At 38.7% G+C, this 11,215-nt stretch overlaps 1 protein-coding gene across 1 annotated transcript; it reads left to right on the top strand.

Moving 5' to 3' along the window:
- Positions 1 to 3,535: 3,535 nt before the first annotated feature.
- On the top strand, positions 3,536 to 5,703 carry LOC149230126 (uncharacterized). Its single transcript, XM_089375997.1, has 3 exons — positions 3,536 to 4,300; positions 4,467 to 4,639; positions 5,007 to 5,703. The coding sequence occupies exons 1-3, from the start codon at positions 3,593 to 3,595 to the stop codon at positions 5,101 to 5,103; spliced, it is 978 nt and encodes a 325-aa protein (XP_089232123.1). The 5' UTR covers positions 3,536 to 3,592; the 3' UTR covers positions 5,104 to 5,703.
- Positions 5,704 to 11,215: the final 5,512 nt, after the last annotated feature.

Raw genomic sequence — 11,215 nt, forward strand, 5'->3', positions numbered from 1 at the left:
ATCACTCACTAATGATGAGTTATACTATGTCACATATCCACTTTCATTCCAGTCCTTTACTTTAGAGCTTGTCAAATCATAGTCCAATATAGTTTGTTCACTAATGATATCCTATCACTAACTAATGATGAGTTATACTATGTCACATATTCACTTTTATTCAAGTCCTTTAGTTTAGAGCTTGTCAAATCATAGTCCAACATAGTTTGTTTACTAATGATATTTTATCATTCATATTACTACTTTTAGTAAATGCAACGTTCTCACTTCACATCTTCATTGTGTTTAGGTTGAAGTTTGGAAAAACATAAATTATAATCAAAATAGTTTAATGATCTGCAATTTTGCTTCAAAAATAGTGGAAATTCTGGCAAGATTTTGACCAAAATCTTGCAGATATTTTGGGAAATTTGGGTTACAGTTGTCAAGTTTTAGTATTTTAGGTGCATGGGAGGTTTTTATGGTACTCAATTCATTCCACCATAAAAAAATTAAATGCTCCTATGGACAAGTTTTTTGAAGAAATGGCCAAATTCTGGCAAAAAATAACTTTCCAAACAAAATTGTGGCCTCGGTTACAATGCCATTATAATATCGTAAGTAGGGTCTTCACCTCATGCTCCCTTCCATATTTTAAGGGTGGAAGATTGCTTGTGTATAACCATCTAGCCTCATTTGTAGCACTATGTAATGGACCTCCTTTGAGGAGTAGAACCTATCTTCCAATTTCCACATTCCTCTCATCTCAACTCAAACCGAAGCCTATTCTGATTTCTGGGGAACTAGAGGATGTGATAATTATTGACATCTGTAAACTTTTTTAGATTAATCCTGTCATATCGAGGAGGGGTTCACATACTTAGGGTTTATATTATAACCGAATAGATATGGTATTAAGGACTAGAAGTGGTTGTTATATAAATTCGATAAGAGGTTGGTTGGATGGACACACATATGGTTATCTATAGGAGGTTGCATGACTCTAATTAAATCAGTTTTACTTCACATTTCAGTTTAATGGATGCACTTGTTTCAACCTCCTAAGGAGATTATCCATAAGATCTAGTCTACTATGGCTAGGTCTATATGGGTTGGTCAACTACAAAAGGGCAAGATGCATCTCGTTAAATGGAACATGATTACATGTCTGGTCTCTCATGGAGGTTGGGGCATTTTGGACTTATTTTCTTTTAATAGATCCCTACTTATAAAAAATCATTAGAGGGCGATAGAGGGTAGTAGCATTTGGGCACAAATCAACAGAGAAAAATATATGAAGGGGGGTCGTTTTACTAAATGGATAAGGGGACGAGCAACGTATGAAACAGGCTCCTCTCACATTTGGTGTAGTATGATGAAAAACATCCCATGGCTACTTGGGTTTCTTAAGTGGGACGTTGGTGACAATACACAAATTGAGATTGGATTAGACACACTAAAGGGTCTCTCTCAGAATCATTCCTTATGAGTAGCCCTTCCAAAATTTCTTCACGACAAAGGTTTTTTTCTATCTTAATCAGATTTATCGTGCTCACAATCATGAAAATTTCTTCTAACATTGGTATAAGGCAGATGATCTGGACCTAATGGGGGGCCTTGCTATTGAAAGGGAAGAAAATTTGTCACAGTTATGTGTTGCTGGTATTCATATCAATGCAAATGGGAATAGGAATGTTTGGGACAAGAAATTGAAGAAGGGGCAAGTGGTTGCCCGAGAAATATACAGTAGGTTTCCCAAGGCGGAGGTGCCATAAGAAAAATTTAAGTGGTTTCAACGTGCGTGGAATTGGGAGGTTCCAAGAAAAATCTTATGTTTTTGTTGGTTGGCGCTACACAATAAAATCCTGATGTGGAACAACCTACTTCGTAGAGGTTTCTTTGGTCTAAGTATATGCACCATGTGTAAATAGGGGTCTAAGGATGTTTGTCACCTTTTATTGAGATGTCCATTTGTAGTGGTGGTGTGGGAAGGTGTAATGGATGCATTAAACATCGTAGAGGTTCGAGAGTTACAATCTCTGGAGCCTTGTCTATCTTCTTGGTTTTTTTCCCAAAAGAAATATAAATCCCTTCCTTTTTAAACCATTTGGCCCATTTGGAGAAGTAGTAACTCTCAATTGTTTGATAAGACAAATGCTAACGTTAGAGTTGTTATCATTAAGGCGACGACATATTTTTCAGAAATAGGGTCGATGAAAAAGCACAATAAAAAGAGATAGTTCATGTTTAAAGACATTTGGAAAGATATGTTGATAGGTTTTTGATGGTGCTTGTTAGTAAAAGCACTGCAGCTGCGAAGCATTTAGTGTGTTAGAACTTGGCATATATTATCACTTCTGGGAGGGCAGCAGAGGTACAAACAAAAGGGTTTGAACTATAACATTATGGGGGGTTCTGATATGCTCTAGATGGTTGGGGCTAGAAACACTTCACATCCACGGAGATGCAAAAGGCATTTTTGAATGGGTTAAGGATCAATCACAGTTCAATCCTTGCATTCTATCAAATTGGATACGTCGTATTTGAAATCTGGTGAGTTTTTTTCGAGTCTATTTCCTTTGGGCACATATATAGGGAACAAAACCAAGTCATGGATCTCCTATCCAAAAGAGGCATTAGCTATGTATCTCAATGAGAACTATATTTTTTCTGAATATAAGTGGATCCTGTGAGGGATTTTAAAAATATGATAAGAAAGAAAAATATGAACTAAAATAGAATAGTTTTAAAAATTACAGAATATGATCTGTTTTAAAAATTACAGAATATGATCTCTTGTTTTTGTTGTTGTTGAAGAAACACTTATAAGAGATTTTGAGAAAAATGACCTATATTTTTTATACACTCTCTTTTTTAATGAAAAAAGGCCGTAGAGAAAAAAAACAAAACAAACTCAATTTTCATTTACCTACACTGAACTTGATGCTTAGAGGCTCACGTTCATTCAACCATACCTCTCTTAATTTGTTTTCTGGCAAACGCTTAAAACAAATCAAGCGTTTGAATGATGCGAAACCAAGGGATATAATCCTGAGTAACAGGGGTTCAAAATGAAACGCATGCGAAAGCTCATATACCACAAGTATATAAGTCGTCAATACTCCAAACCTTTGTTACACACAGTCCATAGATACTTCAACAAAACGCCAAAGCCAACTCCTGTGGCCTGCCCATATCTCTCGTACAACCGCTCATTAGATTTTGAAAACCCAGCCGGCGCGCCTGGTAAACCATTCACATCGCGAATCTAATTCATTCCTTCTTGCCCGTTCAGATTCAATGTCCAACGCATAATCGGAATTGGGAAAACCAACAACGCCGGCGGGCGCCCCTGGTAAACAATTCCCATCGACAATCTAGTTCATGCCTCACTGCTCGACAGCTGGAAGTGGACACCTTTATCCCACCTCACTCCACTACGTGACAGAAAATACTTTAACCGCGATTAACATACTTTCAACCCGTATTCATATTTTAACTCGTCTTGTGTCAGCCTTGTATATCTACTCATTCTGTGCCTCTAAGTGCATGAACATGGTACTGAACTCTTACCAGAAATTTGGAGGTAGCTCTCTTAGGCGTTAATGCCATTATGTTACTCCGCAGTTCTACTCACGGGCTGAATTCCCTCTTTGGACTTCAACCACAATCAAAATTGAATTTGCGCAGATCTGTTCAGCTGACCCAATTGCACGCTACTGATAATGGTGATGGTCATTTGTTTCATCACGATGTACACCACATATGCGAAAGGACGCTGTCTGCAGTTGATTTTCATAACTCCTTATCGAATGGCAGTCTAAGGAGGCTGGGGTTAAGGTCTGGTACTTTGGAACTCTGTAGAAAGCTCTGTACAGAAAATTTTGTGAGCAATGTTGTATTGGATGAGGTTCTCAAAGATGAATTTGAGGATTCTGATACTCAAATGTCAATTGGGCTTCAAAGCAACGGTGACCCACAGGAGGAATTTCGAGGGAAAAACATGGCAGCAATTGGAGTCCATGCAGGTGAAGGGTCTTTTCTCTCCGGAAGGAGGAATGATGATTTGATGAGTGACGGGATATTTGAAGGCACTGGAGTGGCTTTGGCGTGCGATAGGGTTGATCTTGAGACTAAAACTTCGACAGGTTCCGTTAATGGAGGATTTGGAGGTGAAGATGGAGGTGGAGTTGGGTACGGAGGCGGAGGAGACGGGTCTGGATCAGATTCCAATAACACAGACGCATACTATAAGAAAATGCTGCGGGCAGATCCTGACAACCCACTTCTGTTAACGAATTATGCGAGGTTCCTGCAGGAGGTTAGTATTGAGGAATCTGAACTGCGTTTATGCTGTTTATAACTAATCATCTTAGTGTTGTTGACTGCATATCATATATCTCTTAATACATATTAAAAACACTCAATTTATAAAATGTATATTATTACATCACAATTTTTAATCTGGAGGCTTTGTGTGTATTTAGGTCCAGCATGATGTGGAAAAAGCTGAGGAATATTATGGGAGGGCCATACTAGCCAGTCCGGGTGATGGGGATGCCCTCTCTAATTATGCCAATATTATATGGGACGTTCATAAAGATGCACCTCGTGCACAAACTTACTTTGATCAAGCTGTTGAGGCTGCTCCGGATGACTGGTGAGTATCTTTCCTATCTTCTGATTGGTTTTATCCAGTTATGTATACATTTATGTGTAAGCTTTTATGCTTTCTCTTTAGCTTGTTACTTTCATTGCATTTGATCCTACTTAGACATTGATGTTGAGATGATGCCTGCTATTTCCAGTCATTCTAGTCCAAGTCTAGGGATGATGGCTAGATAGGATCTGGTGGGTTGTCATTATGATGATTCTAAAACTTACAAATTTAATCATAAGTCGGGTAAAAAAGGAGGGATTTTAATATATGCAACCATTTAACTGATGTTAAAAGTGGATTTATTCAGGGATTTTAATATATGCAACCATTTAACTGATGTTATCTCACTGTTGGCTCTATTCTGCAGGAATGTTCTTGCATCCTATGCTCATTTCCTATGGGATGCAGAAGATGATGAAGATAATCGTGCATCCCGTAGCTACCTAATGGCATCAGAGGGTTAGTGGCAGTTTGTTTTCTATGAACAGAGTCACTAAACTTGCCAGACCACTGTGATCTTGGCATTATCAGTACTGCAGCTCAGATTTTGGTAGTTAGAAGCGTAGATGATACTTAGCATGGTGCGTTTGAAGAAATTATTGTAAGCTGGAGATTCATGTATGTGGTATCGTTCTGCCGTGCAAAGCTTTAAGACATATCCTTTCTCTTGATCTATTGGGTGGTAGTGGTGCTTATGAAGAAATGGACTGCCCTGGTTAGACCTCAAGGTGGGGCAAACGAATGGAAGCCAAGGTGACAGAGCCTGAGTAAAATGAAGTGCTAAGCTGAAGAAGATGGCAGCCAAGGTGACAGGGGCCGAGTAAAATGAAGTGGTCATATGTGGCTACAAATGCTCTCTCTGATGGCAGGTCACGTCCATTGAAATGCATCCTGGATGCCAATTCAGTGGAATGTACACGATCTTATGCAACAACCTATAGCAGCTGGTGCAGCCGTTTGACCTTATGTTTATATAGAAGCGTGGAGTTTCAGTTATATGCAGTTCGGTTAGAACTTAAAAACACTTTGAAGTCAGGATAACAACTCTATGACCCAAATGTGGAATTGTATTTTGGAAAAGAGCTTTTACAGATGTTCGGCAGCCTTTAAAAAGAACAGGAAAGCACAAACTTTGAGTCAAAGATCAATGAACAAGAAATCATAAGAGTTGTTATTGAAATCACTTAAGGACATGCATTTATGGAACGCAATTGAACAGTTTCAAGTTTCAACAATAAACTACATTTTAATGTCCAAATCTTCGGAGCAATTTAAGAGTAGAATAAAGCAAGACCCGCTCTGGGATTTTTTTAAGAGTTAGGATGCTCTGTTTTCTTAATGATTTCGCTGGATAAGGAAAGAGCCATCATCACACTGGGGAATAAACAATTGAAAACCAACCCAAAAAACCCATCCACCTGACGTATGAAATGAGTTCAACTTAATTATTATTTTAATACAGAAATTTCATTATTTTATTACTTTATTTTAATACAATAAAATATATCTTCTTCTTTTCTTTCCTTTTTTTTTGGGTAAATAAGAACAACATATTTCATTGTGTGAAACAAGATCACATAAGGAACAACTCCATATATTCTACCAAGGCCATAAGAGGCCATTTATTACACCTCAGAATACATAAGTAACAACAACAACCTCCATTATGGGCAATAACAATTAAAAAAATTACAACAACAACAACCTCCATTATGGGCAATAACAATTAAAAAAATTACAAACAGTGGATACATCAAAATTATAACCATGACCATCATCAACTAGAGGCACCAACACGTAGAGAACAAAACCATGAAACACATAGATGGCCATGCCAACCTCCACCAAAATAATTGTCCATCACCACCAAAACTACATGGCAGAGAGCCTTAAAGCAAATGAAGACCTCCAAAAAACACCAATCACAGTTGAAGCATGCACCATCCCACAAATACACACAACCAACCAAACACCTTGCCAACCAAAAGGGAGTAAGAGTCGCTAACCAGACATCAGAGAGAAATCCATCCGTGACCAGATAACAGACAAAGAGAAGGTCGTGAAAACTATAATGTCTTTACCAAAATTCCATTTACATAATTGTCCAAAGAATGCACCCAAAAGATGCAGTATCGTACCCATACCTTGGAAAATGATATAGTAGTAGAGGAACCGGACGTCATCATTCAATATGATGACATAGGAATCCAAGGGTCCAAAGAGCTTACAAATGGAGTTCGAGTAGGGTCTTTTGGAGGGTCTGTGAGCTCCCCAGAACTAGAATCAGAAACCAAATTTTTCTCCACCCGACATAGATGTGCATCCATTTCATTGATCTTAAATCTCACATTTCTGAGAATTCTCTTAATATCCTCCAAACCCAAGAAGATGTTGTAGTTATGAACATGATTGTATTTAAGAACTAATTGAAACACAGAGTCCAACTGCAACCGCATAGATTTGGAATTCAAGACAAACAATTGCTTTTTCCTCATTTTACCAGGATCTGGGATCTGTAACCAACTAACATCAATGACCTTCGAGTATGAGAAATAGGGACGTTCCTTGGGATCCTTGGATTTCAAAAGTAGAATCTCCCTACACACTTATAAGGGTACAACATTAAATAAAGAAAAAATTGAGTCCCCTGCAAACTGACGACTATGTCTGACCCCCTGTTGACCAAAACTGCCTCGACGACTTACCATTCGTTGTCGGGGAGCCATAACTTCCAACATCAAGAGACAAAATAGACAACCTGTTGAAGAACCACTTTGATCAAAAGAAACCAAAGGGCGAACCACTAACTTTTTAAGACCAGTCCAAAGCACAACAATATCATCCCATAAAAACCATAATAGACGATGTAACACAAAAAGCGACCAGTGATGGACACACCAAGGACTATAAGAGCAACCTTGGTTATCAAATTGCAAGGACTAAGTTTGTGATGATACCCAAGTTCCCCAGACATGACACCAAGACTCTCGCAACATAGGCTAAGACTTCAGAACCAGCACAATCAAGGACGAAGATTACAAACTATGACCTCTAACCACCAATGATAGATACCATAACAGTAAATACAAGGGATAATTATTTTAATTCCATTCTATGAACCCAACATGTACCCATTGAAGCAGAAAATACCAAGACTTGTAAACATAATGAAAAATGAACAAAATACTAGTGGTCGTAAATCAACATCGGACAAGGGTATAAGATACTTGAGAATTCCAACTCTGAAAGATGTAGGTTTTAACCCTGTACAGAAATTACCTGCATACGAATTCTAAAACACAAAAAATAAACAATGTGAGAGCATAACACATAAAACACATATACACAGAGATTTTCCCCTGGATCCCAAAATCGGGGCTACCAGCTTGATTTTTCATTATGTTCCTTTCAATGTTACAATACATATTTATACATGCCGAAGCATCCAATACCATGGACTGAAAACCATCGCGTCCAAAACCATGGATCGAAAACCATCACATCCAAAACCATGTGTGAAAACCATGCACAAAACCATAGGTAGGTATGCCCAACCTAGTATAGGGTCCAAGAAAATTTTCCCCGGGGCGCTGCCTCGGACCCGTAGAGGGGTGTTACCTGCCCCCCTCAAACCCCCCGCTACACAATCGCCGCAATGAAGGGGGGGATTCGCCCCCCTCTAAACCCTCGGTTTACTACGTAGGCTAGTCATGGAAAGAATATAACACAACCCAACATTCTCCCACTTGTTGTTTTCTTTCCATAGGGGGCCACAGAAGAGCTTAGTCATTTATCCAGCCCTGCAACACCCATTGTTTCTCTACACCAAGAGAACTTCTCAGAGCTCACAGATTTTTTCAATGCATTTGCAGTATTCTTCAAAGTGTCCACCTTTACCAGCAACACCTTTTTGTCTTCTATCATATCCCTCACAAAGTGATACTGAACATCAATGTGCTTTGTCTTTGAATGGTAAGCAGGGTTCTTTGCCAATAAAATTGCACTTTGGCTGTCACAGTATATCCTTATAGCTCCCTGTACGAACCCCATACTTGAACACAATCTCTGCAACCAAATTGCTTCTTTCCTTGCATGAGTGGCTGCCATGTATTTTACCTCTATAGTTGATAGTGCCACTACAGATTGTTTCTTACTTATCCAACTGACTGCACCTCCAAATAGGTTAAACACATACCCACTTGTAGATCTTCTCTGATCCAGATCTCCAGCCCAGTCTGCATCAACAAAGCCACAGATATCCAAAACTTTGTCCAATCCTAGTCTTTCTTGGTAGCACAAATCATAATCACTAGTGCCACACAAATACCTAAAAACCCGCTTCACTGCTGTCCAATGCTCCTTCCCTGGTTTTGACATAAACCTGCTTAATCCTCCCACTGCATGTGCAATGTCTAGTCTAGTATAGACCATCACATACATCAGGCTACGGACTGCACTTGCATATGGAACACGGGACATATCCTCTTCCTCTTCTTGTTCCTTGGGACACTGTTCAACAGATAATTTACCTACAGGAATAGGAACCTTCACCGGTTTACTATCCTGCATATTAAACCTCTGCAGTATTTTTTCGACATACTTCCTCTGGTTTAACTAGAGCTTCCTCTTTGACCAATCTCTTTTAATTTCCATGCCCAAAATATAGTTTGCAGCACCAAGATCTTTCATGTCGAATTTGGAGGACAATTGGGTCTTCAAATCTTGGATAATTTCTTTGTCATTTCCAATCAGCAACATATCATCCACATACAAGACCAGATAAATAACATGGTCACCAATTAATTTAAAATACACACAATGATCTTCCTTTCTTCTGGTGAAGCCAAGTCTTTGTATAAATGTATCAAATTTCTGATACCACATCCTTGGTGACTGTTTTAACCCATATAGAGACTGTTTTAACTTATGTACCAGTTCTTTCTTACCCTTCACCCCAAAGCCTTCAGGTTGCTTCATGTAGATCTCCTCTTCCATATCCCCGTGAAGAAATGTTGTCTTCACATCTATCTGTTCTACCTCAAAATGAAAAGCAGCAACAACAGATAAAATTAATCTAATAGAATATGCCTTGGCAACAAGAGAAAAAATATCACCAAAATCAATTCCTAGCACTTGGGAATAACCTTTTGCTATCAACCGAGCTTTGTATTGCTCCACCTTTCCTTCTGCATTTGACTTCTTCTTGAACACCCATTTGCTGCCAATGGGTTTCCTTCCAGTTGACAACTCCACTAGATCCCAAGCCTCATTTTTGTGTAAAGATGCCATTTCATCAACCATGGCCTCTTTCTAGAGTTTTTCATCCTCTGAATCTACTACTTCCTTCACATTTCTCGGATCATCATTAGTTATAGATAAAGCAAAATTTGAATAGAAAGCAGATGGACTATACCTTTTTGGTTGCCTTCTTTCTCGAACTGATCTTCTCACACCCCAAGTTTGTGGCTCTTCATCTTTTGATTCTTCTTTTGTTGTAGAGTTTGATTCTTCCTCTTTAAGCTCAAAAACTCTATCTTCTCAGGTTCCTTTGGTTGGAATTCATGTTTAATAACATCTTTCACCCTTCTGAAAACCACATCTAGATTGTACACAACCTTCCTTGTTATTGGGTTCCAAAGCTTATAACCATTTAAACCATCCTTATACCCATTAAAGATGCACTTTTCATATTTACTATCTAACTTTTTTCTTTTCTCTTTTAGAAAATGTACATATGCATCACATCCAAATACCCTCAGAGGTGAAAGAGAGGGTTTCTTACTAGTCCATACCTCTTGTGGAGTCTTATCCTCCAACGCTGATGAAGGTGATCTGTTGACCAGGTAATATGTTGTCTCCACCGCCTCTGCCCAGAATTCTTGTCCTAACCCGTCACCACTGAGCATGCTTCTTGCCCTTTCCATCAATGTCTTATTCATTCTTTCTGCAACTCCATTTTGCTGAGGTATATATGGAGTAGTCTTCTGCCATGTTATACCACACTTCTTACAGAATTCTTCAAATTCCTTGCTGCAAAACTCTCCACCGTTATTTGACCTCAACACCTTTATCTTCTTCTCTCTCTAGTTTTCCACCATAGCCTTAAATTCTTTAAACTTGTTAAAGACTTCAGATTTCTTCTTAAGGAAATATATCCATGTATTCCTTGAGAAGTCTTCTATAAATGATACATAGTACACAGACTTACCCACTGATGGAACCTTCACATGTCCAAACACATCACTGTGCACAAGCTCTAATATCTGTTTCACCTTCTTACCACCAGAGGGGAAACTCACCTGATTCTGCTTCCCATATACACAATTTTCAAAAAAATCAAAATCCAGAGAGTTATTATTCATACATTCTACCATACCTTTACCATGAATTATTCGAAGGCCCTTCTTTTCAATATGTCCAAGCCTTTGATGCCATAGCATGGTATTTTCTCCAGAGGCCACTATATTTTCTGCTCCACTTTCAAGAACCACAGAACTGTTGCACCCATCAACAACAATGCTACCTTGAAGCTTGTACAAAGTTCCAATCCAAACTCCCCGCATCAATACCAGTGCT

This window comes from Pinus tabuliformis, chromosome J (genome assembly GCF_031772625.1).
Source record: "Pinus tabuliformis cultivar Carrire ecotype Pingquan chromosome J, CPIR1, whole genome shotgun sequence".
Classification (NCBI taxonomy): Eukaryota; Viridiplantae; Streptophyta; class Pinopsida; order Pinales; family Pinaceae; genus Pinus; species Pinus tabuliformis.

Excerpts from the sequence above, each read along its gene's own strand:
- LOC149230126 (XM_089375997.1), top strand. The coding sequence starts at position 3,593 with ATGTTACTCCGCAGTTCTACTCACGGGCTGAATTCCCTCTTTGGACTT. Across the intron at positions 4,301-4,466 it reads ATGCGAGGTTCCTGCAGGAG|GTCCAGCATGATGTGGAAAA; the intron begins GTTAGTATTGAG and ends GTGTGTATTTAG. Across the intron at positions 4,640-5,006 it reads GAGGCTGCTCCGGATGACTG|GAATGTTCTTGCATCCTATG; the intron begins GTGAGTATCTTT and ends TCTATTCTGCAG.